Genomic DNA, 23,595 nt, shown 5'->3' with positions numbered 1-23,595 from the left:
TATTTTCTCTTTCATAATACTAGAAAAAGGGGATGCCCAAATAAATTAAAGACAACAGATTTAAAACTGTGGAAAACCTGTGGCATTCACTGCCGGGAGACTGAGGCAATTAACTTAGTAGTGTTTTTAAAAGGATTAAATTTTTATAGGAAAAATAGGTCTGACTCTGACCTCATTTAACTCTGCCGATTTACACCAGTATAAATGAAGTCAGAATCAATTCCAGTAAGAGCATCTATATTTACAACAGACAGTATAAATATGCACTCAGGAGATAAGCCCTCTTGATCCAGGGAACATTTCTCGGTTAACTGACAGGGGTTATGAAGAAATATCCCCAGTGTGCACAATGGACACCTTCTCCGGTGAACTGTGGGGACTCCAAAGATCTGAGGGGAATCCTAGCCTCAAGTCAGTATATCTCAGGTCAGCTGCCTGGGGAACATGTTCCTCTGTATGCTATCCTGGCCCTGTCACTCCCTGAGCTGCACATCTCACTTCCTAGCAGTGTTCCATTCACTCTGTTCCTCAGTTTCTACACATCAGGGTGGAAGAAGCATTACAGTCTGACAGGAAATCTGTGCTTTTCCAAAGAAATCAAACTGCCTAGGATGGCTGTACGTGGCTCATAGTACAACAGAAATTAGAGAAAAGACTCGTTAGATCCAAAGACCCGTCCCATCAATCACCTCGAGGCCAATACAAGATTGTTCCCTGCTGTACGACTAGGATTTTGTCCAGTCTTGTTTCAGCTATCCACAGCAAGAAAGCCTCCTGACTTCTCCTTGGGGGACTATTCCACAGCCTAACATGTTGCACTTCTAATATTCTTTTTGTTTTTCAATCCTGTTATTCCTATTTGTGCTTTCCTCCTTCTGCCAGCCATACTCCCCAAACTCACAGGGGACCCAGTCATGCAGGGGGCACTTTACAGTGACGCTGGCAGTTCAAAGAGAGCGCATCCATCAGTTCTGCTCCACTCCTCTTCCCACAATTTTCATCTCCCTTCCATCTCTGTCTCCTTCTCTTTCCTGAACTATGCAGTGGAGGGGAGCATAGTGGAGGGCCCAATATGTGATTTCCCCCTCACCCCCTTTGTTAAATAAACCTCTTCTGAATTTGCCTGTGTCATAAATATAAAGGGAAGAGTAAACCCCTTTGAAATCCCTCCTGGCCAGGGGAAAGCTCCTCTCACCTGTAAAGGGTTAAGAAGCTAAAGGTAACCTCGCTGGCACCTGACCAAAATGACCAATGAGGAGACAAGATACTTTCAAAAGCTGGGAGGAGGGAGAGGAACAGAGGGTCTGTGTCTCTCTGTATGCTGCTCTTGCCAGGGACAGAACAGGAATGGAGTCTTAGAACTTTTAGTAAGTAATCTAGCTAGGTATGTGTTAGATTATGATTCCTTTAAATGGCTGAGAAAAGCATTGTGCTGAATAGAATAACTATTTCTGTCTGTGCATCTTTTTTGTAACTTAAGGTTTTGCCTAGAGGGGTTCTCTATGTTTTTGAATCTAATTACCCTGTAAGATATCTACCATCCTGATTTTACAGGGGGGATTTCTTTATTTCTATTTACTTCTATTTTTTATTAAAAGTCTTCTTGTAAAAACTGAATGCTTTTTCATTGTTCTCAGATCCAAGGGTTTGGGTCTGTGGTCACCTATGCAAATTGGTGAGGCTTTTTATCCAACATTTCCCAGGAAAGGGGGGGTGCAAGTGTTGGGAGGATTGTTCATTGTTCTTAAGATCCAAGGGTCTGGGTCTGTAGTCACCTAGGCAAATTGGTGAGGCTTTTTACCAAACCTTGTCCAGGAAGTGGGGTGCAAGGTTTTGGGAAGTATTTTGGGGGGAAAGACGCGTCCAAACAGCTCTTCCCCAGTAACCAGTATTAGTTTGGTGGTGGTAGCGGCCATTCCAAGGATAACGGGTGTAATATTTTGTACCTTGGGGAAGTTTTGACCTAAGCTGGTAAAGATAAGCTTAGGAGGTTTTTCATGCAGGTCCCCACATCTGTACCCTAGAGTTCAGAGTGGGGGAGGAACCTTGACAGCCTGTTACCTACGGCTCAGCAGCAGAATAAAACTTGGCTTTATCTGTCTGTCTGCATCTAGCATATTTGTGACTATGCGTGTTCACTGTTGCCAAGCACTGCTGGCAACGTAGGTCTCTCTTGGCATTGTGCTATTAACTAAGTGTTAGTTTTGGACTCTTGCTATTCCCAGTGCACCAGGTTTTCCAAATGCAATTCATTCTCACATAACACTGTACTTGCTCTTAACAACTCCTTTGCTGTGCACATTTCACCTGTACCATCTGCAGTATCATGAGCTTTGCTTTCTCTCTCGTCCCGCCCCGCCCATTCTCATCTTTAAGGTACTTGGTGTGACGATACATGAATAATGAATGAACACATCTTGGAGAGTTTATACTAAAACATTTACCATAAACATCTGCAAATCATTTTACATTTGTTAGCTTCAGCTGGTAGGCAAATTTTTGAGGATTATTTCCCTTCAAGGGCCCAATTCTGCTCCCTTTGATGTCATTGGGAGTTTTGCTATTAATTTTAAGGAGAGCAGGATTGGGTCTTCGATTGGTAGAAGCTATTCTATTCTATCCAGGTTCAGATACCGCATTCATCATAGTACTAATCTGAATGCTTTCCAGTAGTGCATTAAGCAACATGACTACACATCTAGGCCTATCCTGTTCCCATTGAGATCAATGAGAATTTTGCTATTAACAAGATTAGAATACAAGTGCTCTGAAGAGCTGACTGACTTGGCCATGGCTGGTGATGGGGTGTGTGTCGAATTGCACAATCTCGTGAGGCATCCTCCAACCTGTCTCTCCACATTGTTCAATCAGAACTAGCCAAACATTATTTTGAGGAGCTCTCTTGTCCTGCTTGGGGTAGGTTGTATATGTGGAAAACAACTGCTTGAGAGAGAGGAGACGGTCATTGGTGAAAAAGATGTGCTGAGAACTACATTTAAAACAACAAGTAAAGATTACAGTGTATCTGATGCAGAACTAGGTAGGTAAAGTGCACCCAGAAAAGACACCATTGGTTGGAGAATACCTCCTCTCCCCAATGAAGGACACGTATAATTTGAGTGAAAAACATACTATGCAACAAATTAGCATACATTTTCCTGTTTTACACTGCAACAAAGGTAAAATGTAATATACAATGGAATTCATTAGAGGCTTGAAATCAATAGCAGAACTCCCATTGACATCAGTGAGAGCAGAGATTGTGCTCTAAGAGAAAGTAATAATCCCTCACTGATTCCAAGAGGAGTCAGTCTGGTCCCTCACTATGGGTTCCTTGTAGGCACAGCCCTGCCGTGCAGTGCTGCACTCCCCCAGGGAGAGCACTGGGAGACATTCTGGTTCAAGGAAGAGCTTCCAGATATGCAGAGTCAGAGCGCTTGTTGCTACCCCCTTTCATGACTGATTTCCAATGGCTGGTGTGTAGTACAGGGCAGACACAACCTCACTTCCTTCCAGTCCCTTCAGGGGTGCCAGGCATCTTTGGAGCAACAGAGAGTGAGCAATCCCAGTTATCCTGAAGACAGGGACTGAAAAGTCTTCATATATGGATGGCCAAAGGGTAAGCGAGACTCCTCTTACCCTCCCAACCCTCCGTACTTCCCTGCACTGCAAACCTGGGTAAGCGACAGGCAGAATCTTAATGACAAACAAGCATAAAGAATGACATAGGTTTAATATCCTGAGTCTTTTAGTAGTTCTACCAAAAGAAGGGATGCAAGGATGCAAAGCCTTAGACTTCAGTCCCAGAAATATTATGGATTGACATTTAAAGGGATGTATCAACATGAAATCTAGTCAGTTTAACAAAAAGTGAGTTCAGAGGCACTACACCCATCCGAGTTCTCCTGCTAATGTAGGTGTTTTTGCAATTACATCTTCTTTGCTTTTCTTCTCTTTTTCAAAGTGTTTTTCCCCCTGCCCTGCTGCCATGTGGAAGACTCCCAGAAACAAAAGGGAAAATGACTAAGTAAGACTCAGATTAAATAAATCGTGTTGATTTCAGAGGGACTCAATTGGGGCTTAAATGATAGTGCAGCAGGACCAGTGCCACTGGCTGTTCACACAGAGTGGGATATATTAATATTCCAAAGCTAAAACAAACAGGACTAAAAAAGAGAAACATGCATTTAAATACAATCTCATCTTTCAGTCACATCAACCTTAAAAGTATTACTCATAACTAAAGGAAGCAAAACTATTACACGATTAATGAACTGTATGCTGTTTTTGTCCCTCTAGATTTTTATTGCATAATCATCATGATGTGATGAGTACCTGCAGTTTGTAATAAATGTATTCATCTGGCTCACCTTATGGCCAGTTTATAATAAATCCCAGTTTGTGGGTAGTCTATTTATTTATTTTTAAATCAAAGCTACTGCATATAGCTACTGCCTTTGTATCTTTCCATGTCTAGCTGTACATCTTGTTGAAGAATTCAGGTACTTCAGGCCAAATTTTACCCTGGCTACCATAGCAACATCAGGGCCCCCTTCCTCCCTTGCATCCCGCTGCTGGCTACTAGCATCCTGGGTAGCAGTGAGGGAGTAGGCTAAATCCCACCCCTTGCACAGGCAGGTGGGAGGCAGCAGAACGGGGCAGAGCCTGGGCTGCACATCCTCAATGTGCCAGGCAACATACAGTGGCTTGGGTATAGACTGGTTGCCGTTTACTGACTCCCCAGAGTAGCAGCTCAAGCGGGAGAGAGACTATGAGCGTGAGTCAGAATCTCCTTCCTAGGCTGCTCCTGAGGCAGCGCTAAGATGCACTGCACCTTACTTGGGCCTGGTGGTAAAGTCACGGTTGAGCATTTAATGAAATAAAATATGATATTAAGTTTATCATATTAGGAGACTGTGTGCTTCACAGAAAATAAAGTGAGCTATCTGAAATGTAAGATTATATTATATTATACATGCCAGAGTGTGTGGGTCAGTGTGTGTTTGAGACAGAGATATTACTGTCATCCTCCACCTCCGTTTCACTAACTCAAATGGATTTTAAAACAACAGATTTAATTTAAAAAAAAAAAGTCATTTAACAAAGGTTTGTGAACAAAAGCAATGGAACTGAAATAATATCACAGCTTTTTACCAACCCTTCTAAGCTACCCTCTTTTTTGGGACTGATTCTGCAATCCTTTTACTCATTTTGAATGGTATCTTATTTTGCAAGTCATCCCAGACTCTACTCAGGGTAAATAAAGGCAACTGAATTTGTTTCATCGGCATTCTTTGGTTAGTGATGGCTGGATTGAAAGAGACTAGACAAAACGTATGTGATAGTTGGGATTCCTCCAGGGGATAGATATGGGGTTTATCCCTGGGTTTTCAGCTCTGTCGTGAAGGTTTCTCTCTACAACAGTACGGTTTCTGCTAGGAAGGGGTCACAAAGCATGAGTTGCTGGAGATTTCTGGGACCCCAACAGGTCAATAAACCAAGAGTAGGTTTAGCCTCCCATATGAGCTAGGCTCCAATTAGTTGAAACATACAACAGAGCTGTTGCTTTTTTCAGTTTTTCAAATCAATCACAATATGGCAACTTAATAATATTACAGTGAACAACCGTCACTCTACTGCATATCCATCTGATGTAATGATAAAACTGATGTCAATCATTTGATACAATAATGAAGTCATTGTTAAAGAATCTTTCCACGGAATCAATATCACCTTCTTACAAAGCAAATGTCTCCTCTTTGTCTTCACATCTATAGTAGTTTGCACACGTGCCCCAGAATGTTCCTTCAGTGTTTATGTAGCAGTAGGAGACCTGCATCCTGAAACAACTGTCTCTTTATAACTGGTATTGGGGCCTACATTCTTCTCTCAGTCACACAGGTGCTACCCCATTCAAGGGTCATTGAGAGGAGTGGCTAGCTGAGCACCTAATTTTTATGCTCAGAACAGCAATTAAGCGCTCAGACTGGTCGAAGTATTTTGTACCCCATGCTCTTGAGAATAAGGGAGCATGCATGCTAGGGGGCTTGAGACTTACTTCTAGAAAAGTTGTGGACAACATTTAAGCCTTGATCTTGCAAGTCAAAGCACACAGCACAAGGCTGGTGCACTCCAGGACAAGTCTGAGTAGGGGTAACTATGTACAGGTAAGGTTAGGAACTAGCAGAGTCCCCAGACAAGCGGAAATAAATCTTAAGCTCACGTGTCACCTTGCTGTTATTACTGTTAATAGCATACACACAACCTGAGGTGCGGATAAAAAATGGCCATGACTCACAGGACAATCCTCAGCATGGAAATGAGATGTTTTATTACATACTTCCCTCTTCCATCTTACTTTTGCTAGTATCTAGGAATTACTTGGCAGCCTCATGCAGCAGTGCTAGGATCACACTCCCTGGGTAAGCCCATTACCTATTACTTTCCTGTCCAAGCCCATTACCTATTACTTTACACTTATATGTACAACACTCTGCACCTGTGTTGTGCAGGATCAAGCCCCCTGTATTCAATGTTACTTGTGCCCATGTGTAACTTCTGCTCCCATGTGCACCGGAGTACAGCCTTGTGCTCCAATTACACGTCAAAAAAGGGTTTGCAGTGTCAAGGCATAGGTATAACTGTGTTTCTTTAAGTGGAATTTCTTTGGTGTATGTGGTGATTGCCCACACCCCTTTTTCACCATAGGCTTTACATGGGGGAGGCAAGCTTCAAAGTTCCCTGTACTTTTTCCCCAAGCGGAGCTTTCCTGAAAGAAGCCTTAGTTTAAATGAAAATTCATACACACACATTCATACACATACATTATGGCACTCTAAAGCAGAAACTAGATGATCAGTTTACAAATACACTTCTGAATGTGGCTGGATTTAAAAATTAATAGAAATATCTTGTGACGTATACATGGAGGAAGCACATCTTTCCCAAGGACTTCCTCAGGCTCCTGTCTTGAGACACCCACTCTCCTTCCAAATATCTGCTCAACCATAGGTTGGTCCTACTGATTCCTAAACCCAGGGACAGTCTGAACAGTGTTCCCCCTTCACACATACTTCTCAAAGGGCTCACTCCTAAACTCGGCCATATGGCCTTGATCCAACTCTCCATAAAATCAGCGGCGAGACTTCTATCGCCGTCAGTGGGAGTTGGATCAGGCACAATACTTGCGGAGTTAAGAATTTCAGGTGTAATCCATGTTCAGTACCTTGAAGGATAAGGCACTTTGTGATGCAGTCATGTGCTAGCAGGGCCTGATCCGACGCCACTGAAGTCAATAGCAGTTTTACCATTGACTTCCATGAAAGCGCAACTGGGGCCATTAGAATTTGTAATGTTATCTTTGAATAGGTGAATACATTTAAAACACAGCACAGGGGCTGCATTTCGTACCTAGGCAAGACTCCCTATCGATTTCAGGCCCTTTATTTCTAAACACAAGTTACCGTACAGCAAATAAAATTGTCAAACTATCCCTCCTCCACAAAAGAGAAAACACACAATTCAATTTAGTTTAAGTGTATTTTCATATATCATTTTGAAAAGCAATGGTTGGGTCTCATATTAAGAGTTTAAGGCTTCCCCCCCGGTGAATCTGTACTGCTACAAACACAGGGTTTAAAGAATCATTAATCCATATTCCATTAGTGTGGTGTAGCAGACTCCTTACTTTTTGAAAATGTGTTCAATTTAAGAGACAACTAGCATGTCAGGAAAAAAAGGAACAAATTTGAAATGTTAATGATGTATAACAAAGCAAGTATTTGGGGGCATATATTAGCACTTTCATCATAATTAGTTTGTAACCTAAATACATATTTCAAGAATAAATTGCTGACCCTCTCTGACCTCCACAAGAGGCTGAATAGCTATTTCAGAGTTTAATCTGCAGTGAAAAGGCTAGAGAAGAATAATTTAGCCCTTGAAATAAGAATGAACATCTTTTAATGATGCCCCTGGATTCAGAATTTAACCCTTGCACTTAAAAGCGAGTATTAGTCTCAAAAGGGCTGGCAATAACTTAGCTCTCAAATAAGAACGAGATAACAAACAGCATAAATACGGAGCAGCCCAGAGAAAAATGGATTGTTCATTTTAAAGACAAAGCAGTGAAAGGTGCTGGCTGGTAAAACAACTGAGTCTTGGACTCTATAACAAAATGGTATTCCACAGCTAAAAATGTCATAACATGTAACGGTAACAATGCTTGAGAGACCACAGTTGAATTGCTGGAGCTGCAGGTAGGGCAGAGATTGCAAGTGCAATAATAGCAAGTTTCTAGGTCTCCAAATGCCACACAAAGGGGTTAAATTCAGAGTAAATGACCCTGGTAAAAAGAAAAAATCCAGAGAGAGGGATTGAGGGCAAATGGACTTTACTGAGACACTTCAAACTGCTAGAGTGGATTCTTGCTAGGAAATAATTTTAGATTATTCCATAAATAACCTACAGAGGGCAATTCAAAAATGATAATGTCAGAAAAAAGTATAAGGGAAAGAGGTTACGTGCTTTGAATTAGCTAGGACTTCCAGTTCCTGCAACAAGTGCCTCTTATTGTTGATTTTGTTGTATTAAATAGCACCGGCACATCCACATATCTTGGAATGTCAGTGTTCAGAAACATGCATTATTAAAACAGATTCACACTTCTCAGAGGCAGAGCTTGTGTAATAAAATTAAAACTACAGTGGGTATTTCAGAATTCAGCCAGTTCTGGTTGCAATCTCTTTGCTCATATAACTCGGAATGACTTACTGTTTTGCTGAAGAGCGGAGGCTGACTTAACAAATGCTTGTTTTTCTCCCCATCTCCAATCCAAATGTTCCTAACATGATTAAAATCTAATTGATCTAAATTTGAGCAATTTATTTATCCAAACACTCATCCATCACCATTTTAAGTGCTAAGAAACAAACTTCGCATCTTAAAGCAACCTTCTTAATTAAGAATCAGTCAAGCCTATCTTATGCTTGGTCATCTATCAAAACTCCAAGTACAGTCCAGATTTATTATTGTCAAGAAAGTTAAATCAATTAATTATAAATACAATAGACATTAAGGTTCCATGTTTGAAAATAAATATGCAATGTTATGATTGGTTGTTTTTTTAAAATACAGCCTTGTTTTTGTGATTACCAGCTAATGGTCATTTGATACAAAATGGCTTAATGAATATAGTGGCATATCCTGCTCCCATTCATATAGTCAGTGGGAGTCTGACAATTGATTTTGATGGGAGCAGGACCTTGCCTTACATCACTGAACTCTTAACTTACTACACCTGCTCTCACCCTCTAGGTAGTTAGAAGTTGAGATCATTATTGACTTTCATAAATGATACAATTATAGCACAAACTGTTTTCAAGTGCTTAGCTATGAATAATGACATTGCAAAGGCTTAGCCTGATGGATATTGGAAGTCCTTGATTTGTAAGATTTGAGCTGCTGTGAAGCAAGTGATATGCAGAGAAGCAGGCCCAAAACAATATTTATGAAACAATCCCCTTGACATACTGAAATCTAATGTTATTAGATGAGTTTTGAGGAAGCAGTTCATTAGCGCTCTACAGTGAAAGAGCATCTTCAGTCATGGAAAAACACAAGCAGATCATAAGAAAAACTGATAATATATTGTTAACTACTCTGGGAGAGGGAAGACTTTAGCTTCCCACAGCTCTGTTTCTCATTACAAATCACCTTTTTATGTGCAGCGAATCTGGCACAAATTTGGCATCTTACCCCTTTTACTTGCAGAATAGGATCACATTAATTGTAGATATTAGACAGTCCATTAAACATATTGCATTATATTAAAAGTCTAGCTTTCCCTTACAAGGTAAATTATGCTTAAGAAATACTAAGATCTGACCAAAAATGCACATGAAGAAAATTATTGTTAAGGTATAGCTTGCACCTTTCACAGCACAAAGCCTCTCAGGGTACGTCTACACAGCAAGTAGACACAGCAAGTAGCAAGGCCCCACTGCTGGCCTGTGACAGCTGACTTGGACTCGCGAGACTCGGGCTCCAGGACTGTTTCACTGCTGTGTAGACTTTTGGGCTGGAGCTCAAGCTCTGGTAGCCTCCCACTTTGCAGGGTCCTAGAGCCTGGGCCTGAGCCCAAGCCAGGAAGCCTACCCACCAATGAATCAAGTTTGCTGGCCTGGGCCAGTGCGGGTGTGTAGCTGCTGTGTAGACATGCCCTCAGAACTTACAGGTATGAAGGAGGAGGGACTTGCCCTCAGTGCTATTATGCCTGCTAGCCAAGGAGGTTGGCCATGGCTCTTTATTATCCATGATCTTCCTTTCAAAGGACCCTCATCCTGCACTCTATGAAGTCAAATGCAGAATTCTTACTGGCTTCAAACAATGCAGGTTCAAGCCCATTAAAACCTATTTAGCTCTCCTCATTTATGAAGGTGTGTCAAAAGTGCTGAATAGGCCTTAAATAAATATTATAAAGTAGCCTTTAGAAAAAACAAAAGCAACTTTGGTGGTTCTAAAATGATCAAATAAATCAATGTACATGATACATAAATAGCACATATAAAGAACTTAGTATTGCACATCACCTTTACATTAATTTCAATATTGTGTATATATACACCCGTACACAGTGTAACCCACACACCTCCTGGGTGTAGAGTTCTGTCCCATGTAGTGGCACCGAGACACTTAGAGATTAATGAGTCTGCTTTACAGCTTTAGCTAAGGGCCATATGGCTTTTAGCTCATGCAGTAGAGCCTCATGCATTTAGCTCCAGAGGTCCGGGGTCCATCGGTGTTACAAGTGGGACAGAACACCACACCCAGGAGGTGTGTTACATCAGCACTTAAAAACTCTGTCAGATATGTACCTCCCACTAGATCTTCTATCACAGGAGTGATAAAAACTGCCATTATGGAACAGCTGCTTCTGAAGGACATGTCCCTTTGGGCACTTTTGAAGCTTTAAAATCTTTGTTTTCCATTGGAGGGAAAAATCACTTTTGAACATTTCTATTATTCACTTGTAAAAAGTGTTAGTAGCATGTTTCCTACTGCCACGTACTCACACGTCCACTGTCTCTTATCGCTAGGCAGATATACACATTCTGTGCTGTACGCCCATTTAGTTAACTAGTCACAAAATAGAACATTTCCAATCCTCACTCAGATTTAGTCAAGATATGTTCTCAACAAAACAAGCAGCATGACAAAGAATAATGAATAACAAATTAGATGAGGTTAAAAAAAAGCCATCATCTTACCATTTTTCCAGCATTATATTGCAAGAATTCAGTATTTGCCATGGGTTGTAATCGCTACTTACAAGCAAACTGAAGTTTTGCCTCTCTGCTAACAATGGTTCCAAATGAGTTTGTTGCTATGCACTGGTACATTCCAATATCTTGGGTTTTATTGAGGTTATTGATCAACAAGCTGCCTCCCACCACACTGTAGCGGTAATCCATACCGACGTCAACACTGGTTCCATTTAACTTCCACCTATAAAAATATAGGTGTATAAAATAGTATAAATAGTATAGTATAAAAATTCCAGGAGTTGAATTCTCCTAACATTAATCAATATTTCTGTACGTTTCTAAAGCAACATGAAAAGTAAATACAGAAAACATTACAACCCATGATTTCTTATTTTTAAACCCAGCATGAAAATGCATGTTTCCTGCACCACATTGAAATGTTCTAATATTTCACTTATAGAGCAACATCCTTTACATATATTTCAGTCACTGATTTGATTAATGCTCTTATTGTTTTGGCTGTTGTTATTGATGTTGTTAGTCTTTGGAATTAATCATTTTGCAAGGGGAAGCCCCAGAAACAGAATTTTTGAACCACTCAACTTCTTTTCTTTTTCTGCCTTAGTTGTTTGTTTGCTTTTAAATTTAAGAAAACTCACTCACAGCAGATGTTTTAACAAACTGGGGCATCAAAATTTTCTAAAAAATCTCTCCCCAATTACAACTGCCATTTCTAGCAGCCCATGATGGAACATATAAAGGATTAGATCCTTAGAGCAGTTCCCTGTATTGGAACCTATGGGGAAGGAATTTGAATATATTTGCATGAGAGAATCAACATATTCTACTGCATTAAATGCTAAGTATTGCCAGAAGACAGCAACAGGATTGGGGTCTTATGAGTTTAATCAGTTTCAAAGTGGGCATTTACACTAGAGAGAAAAATGGGGGGTGGGGGCGGGGAGGGAGACACCAGGTTAAATTGGTTAAGACAACCAGATTAATTCTATGTAATAACAACAGCATCACCAGAACAGCATATTTTCATATATATAGCTTCTTTCACCCAAGGTTCTCAAAGCACATTATAAAGCTAGGAACCATAAGTAGCATTATTGAAATTTTTCAGATTTTTAAGATAGTTAAGCACATAGATCTTAAGGGACAGATTTTCAGTTCTGCATGCAGATAATTTACTGTGAAATTATCATGACTGTGCACAGAAAGTTAGACCTCACACTGCTCATTTGCACACAGCATTAATGTGCAATTTTTGTGGCAAAAAAGAGGGCGTAAGGACCAGATTGTTAAACGTATTAAAGTTCAGGGGATTTTAGGTAGATTCAATGTATTGCATAAAGATTTTAATCCCAAATATCTCATTTAATGTGTCAAAGCAAGTCTTAAGAAGCCTTAGCAATAAATGAATAGGATTCAAATTAACTACATTATTGTATTTGGTGTGTTTCATGGATTTTAAAAGTGATACAAAAGGGTAAACTATTGTATCAATTCAAAATCAAAACACACCAACAGATAAAGATGCATCACACCCCAAATTCTGATAGAACTTCTCTGGGTGGGATGCATGCAGACATGTGTCTTGGAGAGACACGATCATGGAGAAGGCATGCTAAAGAATAGCAAAATATGTAACAAACCTGATAGTTGGTTTAGGATTTCCCTTTACGTCACAGCTCAACTTCACTTTCTTTTCCTCAGAATCCAGTGGAAAAATCACATTGTTTGGTTCCTGAATGAAAACTGGCCCATGCAGCGTGCTGTCATCTGTGTTACATGGAACAAAAATGTGACAGGTATTGTACAATATCTTAATATAACAAATATAAAGAAAAGTCTTAGAGAGAGGTGCATCTGGTATATCATTCACCCTAAAAATGACCATGCAACAACACTTTTACTGGGAAAAGAAGTCAAAAGATTTATTCTACAATCATACAATCTCTTATACTGCTGTCTTTGCACAGACTGTTGGACTTTCACGAAAGGGATCACAAACATAACCAGCAGAAAGATTTGAATTTCACATAGGCCCCAGTTCTGCAACTGACTGTGAGCTGGCCCATCCCCTCAGGCCCACACATACTTCTATTAAAATTAGAATGTATTATTCTTGTGTGTGTGGTTTACATGCTTTGATGTAGACATTATCTTTAAGAAACATTTTATTTTGAAACCATTTTTAAATGCAATATTTAAAATAATGTGAGTTGTAGGTTCATAGGTATTTACAGGGTCTGATAAAATCCTGCATGATAATTGGGTACTGTTAACCCACTGTGTACTGAAACCCCTTTGTACTGAAAGAGTTCACTAAAATACTGGCATTTCAAAGGGGTTCTTTGGCCACACAGTATTTATTGTAAAATACTTTTCATATTATCAGATCCTTGACATAGACACTGTCTTTATTTATTTTTTGTCTTGTACAGCTCCAAGCAAACAGTTGCCATTTGATGTAGCCTTATTTATGTTATTATCATCAACTGTTATGATATTTTCATCATTATTATCATAAGCATTCAACAATTACCATAAGAGCATTTTGTTTCATGTACCTGGTATACAACACAGCAGTGAAAGAGCTAAGTAGAAGATCCATATACTGCTTCTTTCTATGGTCCTGATCGTGCAATGAACTCCACATGGACAGACCTCTTCACCCACGGTAAGGGCATCTCTACACTTAACATGCTGAAGTAGCACAGCTGGACCACTTAAGTGTAGACACTACCTGTACTGCTGGGAGGGTTTCTCCCATAGGTATAGGTAATCCACCTCCCTGAAAGATAGCTCGTTCAACAGGAGAATTCTTCCATTGACCTAGCGCTGTCTGCACCAGGGATTAGATCGGTTTAACTATGCTGCTCAGGGGTGTGTGGATTTTTCACACCTCTGAATGAGGTAGTTAAGTCGACTTAATTTTGTAGTGTAGACCAGGCCCAAGTTTATTGCAGAACGAGTGCCTGTATGTTTAGCTACTCAGAAATGGCTGAGTGCAGCTCATGGCAAATGGGCTCTGAACTTTTCAGAAATAAATGTGTGGTTTTCCTTCTGACCCCCCCGAAATGTAAACTAAAAATGTGCTAAATTGGTGTATAAGAGTGAAGATATTTTATCAAAACATCCCGATATGAAATGCAAAGAATGCTGTAGCCTCTTAATATTCTACAGTAAATTAGGGAGGGAGAGTGTGGATGAAAACCTAGCTAGGGTTGTATTTATTATACTCTCCATGCTATTATCTTCTGTTAATCCTTTCATTCCCCCAGGCCCTCTCCTTCTTTTCTTTTCTTCTTATTCCCCGATGCAACAGGAGCTCTCCTAACCTTCTCCATCTTCTTTTTTTTAATCTTTATTATGCATGGAGCTAAAGGTGAGCATTGCTAAGAGATATAGGTGAACTGGTTCAATGAAAATAAAAAGCAACCCAAACCTTCAGCCAAACATTGACTGCTAGACCTTTCAGAAGAGCTAAAAAAGTTCAGTTAACTTTGCATCCCCACCTTCTGCTTTCAGGCTTCTGTGCTCCTAAACTAAAATTGGCAGCAGAATTTAAATTGTGTGAGGGAGAAAATGCAGGCAGTACTTCTGACCTAAGTTCAACTTGAAAGTATAAAAGAAAAAAACTCACAAAAAAGTTATCACAAGATTTCCGGTCTAATTATCTTACCTAAGAGCTTTGATGGATAAGCCTGGTTAGGAACTGGAAAAGCACTTGAATTCTGCATGCTTATCTGAACCACACAATGTCCTGATTTCATAGTCAATGTCTGAGTTAAAAATCTATCAATATATTGTTGGACTCAATGTTACCCACAATTTCTTCTCTTGTTTTCTAGGAATTATGTTAGATATAGCTGATAGGAAACGCCAAATACGGCTCGTGTTTCTCACAAACATACAGACCAGTAGTTACTAAATCAGGCTACAAATATATTTTAAAACTACTAATTAGGGCAAACTCCCATTGTGACCTAACTAGACTTTTTAAAAATGTTGTAAAGGACTCATATTTTTACAATGATCCAGACAATTTCTGAGCTTCTTAAATTCTTATGAGACATTAATAAGAACTTCTTGTGGGATCACCAGCACTGTGTCATAATTAAACATAAAACAGTATTTCAAAAAGTAACATGAATGTTGTTTATGATATATACACACACAGTTTGTATTATAACATAAATTCATTACCATCATAGATCATGTCTCTGAGTGATTTCATATTATCTTTAGAATAACTGTAACATAAAGTAAACTCTGATTTTTTCTCTCTCAAAAATAATTCATCTTCTTGCTTTTGTCAAGCAGTTGTTGTTGTTTTTAATTTTGCTATTCAGTATCATAAATACTGGTTCCTTGCTAGATGTCACAAAGCCCAGTCTGACTCCATTTTAAGTCAGAGAGACTTTTCATTGACCTTAAAAGGAGTTTGATCTCTCCCTCTAAGTCAATAGGGATCTTCACAGGCCATTACTCTTGCACAAGAATCTGGAGAGCTCCTGTTGCATTGGGGAATAAGAAAAAAAGAAAAAAGAAAAGAAAAGAAGATAACCTAATCTCCATATTCCACAAATAAGAAGTGAGGTAGACTCTGTTTACACACGTTTACTCTCAACTACACTACTGATTGTGACCTAAGTATGGATTTAACTTGAAGCCTCCTAAGAGGCGCTAATCCCCTAATTAAGGATAAGGATTCTCAACTCAATTAACAATTTAAATAATTTTTACATGAGGTTAGGTGACCAGTCTTCCTGGTATTACCCCTCCACCTCGTTCTGACTCCCTACTACCTCCTCAATGAACTCTCAGGAGAACTGGAGAGAGTGGGAGAAAAGGAGTCACATAGAGGAGTGACAACGAGGCTGGAAATGAGCAGAGGAACTATAATACTATGATATAATACTCCGAAGCAATCATATGTGAGGAAGATGTATCTCAGTGGATGCATGGCACTCATGGCCAGGCAGCTGGGAGAGCGTAGAGCTGATGGGGGTAACCTATAATTCTAGCATACATTCAGGAACTCTACTGAATTGTTTTGAGGGGTGTCAGAAGAACCCTATAGCAAGTACCTCAGAAAGAAAACTCTGCCTCTGTTATGTAATGATTTGAGAGAGACTGTGCAAAGATTATCAAGGAGCTACATTTCCCAAATCTCCTCTCCTCAACACAAAAGGGGATGCTCTAAGCAAATACCTGTTGTATTTATCTTTATTTTTAAATACATATTAAATATGTCCGACTGATTCATATATTATTCAAAACACATTTCACATAATCTCTACCTTCAATTATAGCTGTGTGCAGCTCACTGTTGCTGGCAGAAAAAGAAAGATAACAACAACAACTAATAATAATCACCACCACCTCAGGATGAGATTGGGATATCCTTACTCATTTCTGATATGCATAGGTCCTTTACTCCTGGAGTACCTGTATAGACTTCAAAGGTGGTAAATTATGCAGCATGAGGAAGGGAATTGCAATCTGGCCCATAGGGATTACAGCTTCAATTTTTATACTGATTGGATTTACAACAAAAATTAAAGGACATTTTAATTTCTCCAATGTCCCAAATAGTCAAATACAGAAATGAGCATTTTTAAGCATCTAATTTCAATAGATGTGTTGTCCTGATGCTCAGATAGTGTAGTGATGGGTGCCTAGAAATATCATAGACAGACTGATCGATCATGCTGGAATAGGGAAAAGACAAACTATCCCCTCGTAATTCTATTAGTCAGTGAACCATGCTGATGCAGATGTCTACTGTATCGACTACATTATCTATGTTACACCACATAGAGGTACTTGAGTCACATTGTCTTGTTGTTTCACATTATTTCAAGTGTGGTGTGTCAGTTTACATTGCATCACATCATACTAAAGGTCACAAGATCACAAGAAAATATACCTCATGTTTAAAAGAGGATTGTTGCCGTTAAGCTCAGATACTCAAACTAATAAAAAAGGCACACAGCAAACTTGTTTCTTTATTGCTGGTCTTTGCCAGACCCCATGGACGTATGATGGCTGATGCCAAAGTGTAATTTTTAAGGCTGTTTCAAGTGGCTTATTCCAACAGAGGAACTGATGTGGTTCTGGTATGAAAGGTGGGGCAAGTAACCACAGTGTGCCAGAGGGTCATAAATACCTCACCGTGCAAATGTTCAACCAGCAATGCAGCACGGCTGGAGAGGGACCATAGAAGAGGATGTTATTGCACGGACCTGATTGTAGGACTGGTGCCTAAATAATTTGCTCTTTCATCCTCTGCCAGTGAACCAATTTTGAAAAGCAGACGAGACAGCAGTTTTCAAGCTTCAACCATACTGGTTCATAAATGTCTAGAGACATTTGATTTGGCACTGTATTGCTAAGAAATAAGTGCAGCCTATTTACATCATTTGCAAGCACTGTACTGGGTAGTTAGAAACTAGTCACAACACACAAAAGATACAGAATTCAAAGGCAGTAATGGCCTCAGTTAGGTAAAATAATTTTGTTAATTGATGTAATTAATTTGTATCAAACCCATGGGAGCTGAGAACAAAATGACATTAAGTGTAAGTTGATGACAGATCATGAGATCAAGTTGCTTTCCACATACCAAAATACATGCACTTGACACCTTTTAACATTTGTCTTTTACCCCCACCCCCCACTCCACCCCACCAACAACAACTTTTCTGCTACCTAACAACAACAACAGACACAGCTAAAAATACTACTTGGCTTTCAAAAGAGAAAATTGCATTGGTTAAGGAAAATAAATGAGAAACTCTGGGAGCAGCTGTCAGCATAAAAGTAGAACAAAAGGGGGAGAGAAAAATTACAACGATGCCCAGTTAAATTTATTTCTCAAATTTATTTCTGAGTGACTATTCTTCCTTCTTCTTTCTCTTCCCAATTACTGCCTGTGGGTAGCCAAGATAAGCAAGTCCAAACTGTTTAGTTCATAGCCCACACAGTCTTGTTGCCACGATCCAATGTATTATTGAAACCAGGACATGATCCTCTGATTGTATCTGGTAACAAATGAGCTACGCTGATTTATACCAGATGAGGATCTGGGCCAAAGAATTCTAAATACTCAGCAATTAATAAACAGAACAAAATTGCTGTCTTGTCTCTTGTATGTGGAAAACTACTATTTGCACCATAAATATGATAGTCTTGATTAAATTACAATATTGCTGGTTAAAAAATGAATTTAATATATACAGTATCTAGTATATCATAAGGCAAATACATTTTATTTTACTATACTATGTCATTTTGCAGGAAGAGGTTTGTTACAGGATGCTTGTTATTGTAAAATAGTCAATGGCATTTAAATTCACCACAAAAATTATGATTATTTATATTGCCGTAATGGCAAGAGATCTCAATCACAGATTCGAGCCCCACTGGGCTAGTCACTGTACAAACATACACCAAAAAGGCTTACTTATCTAAGTATATGTTTACTAAATGCAATTGTTAAAATAAAGATAATGAAAAAGATAGTGTTAGTTTTTATAGATCTATATATTTTGATAGAGGCCATGGCTGAAAGATTGATAGATGGGTAGATCTGTAAAGACTATCAGACCACGTGGTGGGTATCATTAAAATAATATTAAAATCAGTAGTGGGCGTGGGACATGGTTTACCAGTTGAGAGCCTTGACATCAATGGAAGTCCTTCTGTTGAGTTCAGTGAGCTTTACATCTAGCCCTAAGTGGGGAGAACATTTATAAGATTATTTTAATTATACTTTCTTTTAGGCTTTTATGCCTATAAAATGATGATTCAAAGTACCTAAGTTTATAAAGAACTACTACCATATGATTTCATGGTGCTCTCTTTGATCCTTTACTTTCCAGCATCTACTGTCTGGTCTGTGTTAGTCTTTACAGATCTATTACTTTTCTGTGAAAATACAAATACCCTTCATGTGTAAGCTATGCTTTCTGTTTATGTATTTTCACAATAAGAGATTTCTTTTGAGTTGCATCTGTTACTCAAGACAGAGACAACTGACTCAAAATGAACATAGAGCAAGCTTAAGCTTAAGGCCAGTTGCAAACAGTGATTCACCTCCAAAAGGCATCTCTTCTTCTATCAGCAAAAATAAACAGAAGCGAAGATCAAGGTTTTGACTCCTTTGAAAGGAGCATGCTTTTTTATGCTTGTGAGGCTTTCATCCAACACACACAAAATTACATTGAATTTTAGGAGAAAAACTATCTTTTAAACACAGTAGTACAGGAACTGCCAGGCTGGATCGAGTCCAATATCCTGTCTTTGACGGTGTACAGAAATAAATACTGCAGAGGAAAGTCCCTTGCTGTTCTATTTCTACTGGGATGGACAGCTGTGGATCAGTGAGCAGCAATTTGCCCCCTGCAGCCACATTGTCTACTAAGTCAAGCATGGCTTAGAAATAGTTGAGAATCAGGTCCCAGGTACACAGTGGACATAGGAAAGTATCTACATTTTCACCCTTCATGTCTGGGTTCCAACACACTCTCTGGGCACTGCAGGAGAGCCCAGTCCAGAGCCACTGTCTATATTATGTATGTTCCATAGAAACCCAGAAGCCATGGTTTTCTTGGGCTGTCAACCCATCAACTTTCAGAAACACTAAATTCACCATAAAAAAGTAAATGAAGTAATTGGAAAACCCATCTGGAAATTTCTTTACTAACTGCAGTTTATTCTATCAAAAAGAATTTCTTTATCTGAATTTTAAAAAAATCTTGTCCCACGTTGCCTACTTTCAGTTTTTTGAATGTACAAAGTTTTACCCATGTCACTGGTGTCTAGAGTTGGGCAGGAACTGGGTTTTCTGTTTCAGGGACATTTCACAATTTTGGGAAACCAATTCTGTTCCAAAATGGGACCAAAAAAACCCAACCCCCCCACCAAAAACAAAAAAATCCTCTTGGATCAATCATTTTGAGGTGAAAAATTGAAATGTTCTGTTTTGAAAATGTCAAAACAGAAAGTTCCAACCTTATCACAATTTTTTTTTCATTTTGTCCTCAAAATGAAATTTTGTTGATATTGACATGTTTCTGCAAAATGTTTAACTTTTGACATATCAGCATTTTCGGATGGAAAACAGTTCCATCGGAAAAATTCCAACCAGCACTAGGGGATTCCCAACAAAGTGATTACTTCTCTGCAGGGGAGTTGAATTTATGTTTACAAGTCTGGCCCAGAAAGATCGCTTAGCCTACAACTACAGGGGACCCAAGCCAGAAGTCTTCTGTCACCATCAGGAGCAAGATTCACTTGTGTGATAATTCTAGTGCCACGTGACTTGACTCACAAACTGCTACCTGGTGGCTGAGTGCTCTGTGGAAAGAATAGCTAAGCAGCCTGGAAAATGAGGATAGCTCCACCCCATCTCAATGTTTGTTGGAGCGCATCACAGGTTTTGCCCTCTTGTTTAATAGAAAACTGACATCTGTTATTCCCTCCCTAAAACACACACTGGTTTCTGGATGCTTTGCTCACAGATCTGTCTTTTGCATGACTGAAAGTCCCCCAACTACTGTGGCAGGGCTGTTTGTGGAAAGTGGCATTTTGAGGGACTGGAAAAGCCCAGATGAATTAAGTGCTACTCAGAATCAAACCTCTTCTGAGCTTTAAGACACTTTATAACCATTTGATCCTCCCTTTTGATTAGCTGACCCACATGGACTGAAAAATAAACTTTTATACCATGCATATTAAGTCCTTACTTTTTTGTAGTCAGAATTTTTCATCTCATTGTTTCATGGATTTATTACAACTTGATGTTTCACCCCAGTGATCTTCCAGTCTAACTTTATTCACGCTATCTTTGAGATGTAACTTAATCTTATGTAGAGAAATGCCTTTAATGTTCCCTTAGCATTATAACATCTTCAATGTACTGTACTCAAACAATCCTCCCCTCTTATGTACCTAAGTCTTCCATTTATGCAAAGCCCTTTTCCTGTTTTCTTCCACCCATCTCCACCACTCTATATTTAATTCACCTCAGCTACTTTTATTGAAGCTTCATTACTACTTGTTATGGAAGAAACCTGAGTTAATATTGTATAATTTTCTGCAAAAATGCACAGAATAAGCACAGAAAGCACAGAAAGACTCAGATATTTTACCTGGATTTGTGCTGGAAATGGCCCACCTGTTGATCACTTTAGATAAGCTATTACCAGCAGGACAGTGGGGTGGGAGGAGGTATTGTTTCATATTCTCTGTGTGTATATAAAGTCTGCTGCAGTTTCCACGGTAAACATCTGATGAAGTGAGCTGTAGCTCACGAAAGCTCATGCTCAAATAAATTGGTTAGTCTCTAAGGTGCCACAAGTACTCCTTTTCTTTTTGCGAATACAGACTAACACGGCTGTTCCTCTGAAACCTGCCATTTACTCAGACAGGGATCTGCCCAAGGATATATACATTTGACTCCTGTTGACATCATCAGCATCAGGGCAACCTTTCAAGTGCTGGACTTGGCTTCCTCTGATTATGCCATAAATCTATCACACAGATCAAAAAAATCGAACTTAGGGGATCTAAGTGTGATCCCCATCAGGCCATGTCCCGAAAAAGTTGACTCTGATGCCAAGTCACAAGGAGTTCAGTAATGAGTTTAAAGCATAGATATTGGTTTAATGGCATCATAATAACCTCATTTTGTTTTGGTTTAAGTCACCCATTATAGGCTGGCTATTTGTCAGTTTGTAAGATCTAATAAGAATATTGAAGTCAGCTGTGATATCCCTACAGCGCTCACTTCTCCTCCAACCTTTATTTATTTATTTAAACTTTCAGTTCAATTTTATCTGACCCTCCCTCTACTTGCTTTGCCATAAACAGTGTACAAATAGCAGGAAATATGGTAGAAGCAAACCTGTTTGGGGCAAATTTTCTATATCCTCCTAATATGTACCTGTAAAATTGCAAGTGCACTTATTTGCCTGTGCAAAATCTTACATTTATGAATACAATTACCCATTTCATGAGAGTAAGCATAGGAATTTACAGACTCAAATGGATATGCACATATATTTTAAAGATACACTTTAGGAGGCTCTTTAGAATATTTTCCATGTGGAAATATCATGTGGTATTTAAATTATATGCAAATGCTAAAATGGAACTTATATTTGACATCTTCGTTTTATGTTCAATCATAAATAAATCATATTCAGATATTTTAAGTTATAGGAAAGTGTACTATTTCATATGTTACTGAATCACTAATGCATCGTATGAAAAGATATTATATACTCTTTAGATATATGAAACTCATATTTCCTTTACACATGGGGTGGTCCACTCCAATTTTAAAGCTAGAGGTTTCCTCAATTTTCACAAAAATCACAACATTTGGTTAAAAGAAACCATGAAGATCCTGCAAACTTTTTGTTTTTCTTATCTATAGTACATTTTCTGTATCCACCAGTCAAAACCCAAGGCAAAATAAGAAAGCATTCAGGAGGCTGTTAAGCACTAAGCACTTGTTGTCTGTCTGTACATTTATTAAAATGAAACTTGAAGGGAGTTTAAAGCAAACTGAGGTTAAACATTTTATTTCAGATGAACAGGTCGAAGCCATTCTTATTCTCTCTGAACATTATACTCAGTGATTGATATTGTTAGCTAAGAGGAACTTTTAAAATTTCCATTGAAAATTATGGCCAATTTGAGAGACAGTTTAATTGAATATTTCATACTGTAGGGAAAGCTAATAAAATTGAAGAGAGAATTCTTGGAATATATCCAGTTTAAATGATAAAAACCCTTTCCTTATTTTCTTCCTAGGGAATTGCTTTTAACTACCTATGCCAGTTTATTTTCATACAGTTACAAATCGGTATTTCTGCAAAACAAAATTGTGCCTTGGGAATAGTAACTCTTTTCAGGAAAATAAAAAGCCAGATAGATTGGACAGCTGAAGGGCATCACTAATTAACACAACATAATGCTCTTCAAGGTGAGTCAGTTGTACTAAGACTTCCAGAGCAGAAAAGATCTAAAACTCTCAATTTCTATTTTTTTTTTGCCTATCACTTCAATTACCTTCATTACATCAAATGCACAAACATATCTTGCTAATAATATTTAACTGATAAGAATGAGATTTCACATACGACATTTCTAATACAATAAATAAATAAATAATAATCTGGGTGTTTTTTATAAACAAGTTGCACCAGGCATTTTTGGGGTGATGCAGTGCAGTAAAAAAAATGAAATTACATTTGAAAATGGATGTAAACACTCCTGCATAAAGAGCTGTTTTATGGGGGAGGCT

General features: G+C 38.8%; 1 protein-coding gene across 9 annotated transcripts in view; it reads right to left on the bottom strand.

Moving 5' to 3' along the window:
- LOC125640344 (contactin-4) overlaps positions 1–23,595 on the bottom strand; it is a 646,262-nt gene that overhangs the window by 222,140 nt on the left and 400,527 nt on the right. For all 9 annotated transcript variants that reach the window (XM_075130265.1, XM_048858825.2, XM_075130266.1 and 6 more), the window contains 2 exons: positions 12,926–13,052; positions 11,330–11,505 (listed from right to left, as the gene is read on the bottom strand). In XM_075130265.1, coding sequence (XP_074986366.1) covers positions 11,330–11,505; positions 12,926–13,052 — 303 coding nt within the window. The remainder of the gene's footprint in view (positions 1–11,329; positions 11,506–12,925; positions 13,053–23,595) is intronic.

This window comes from Caretta caretta, chromosome 7 (assembly GCF_965140235.1).
Source record: "Caretta caretta isolate rCarCar2 chromosome 7, rCarCar1.hap1, whole genome shotgun sequence".
Taxonomy (NCBI): domain Eukaryota; kingdom Metazoa; phylum Chordata; order Testudines; family Cheloniidae; genus Caretta; species Caretta caretta.
The sequence above is the reverse complement of the archived record's forward strand: the minus strand, read 5'-3'. Positions and strand labels throughout refer to the sequence as shown.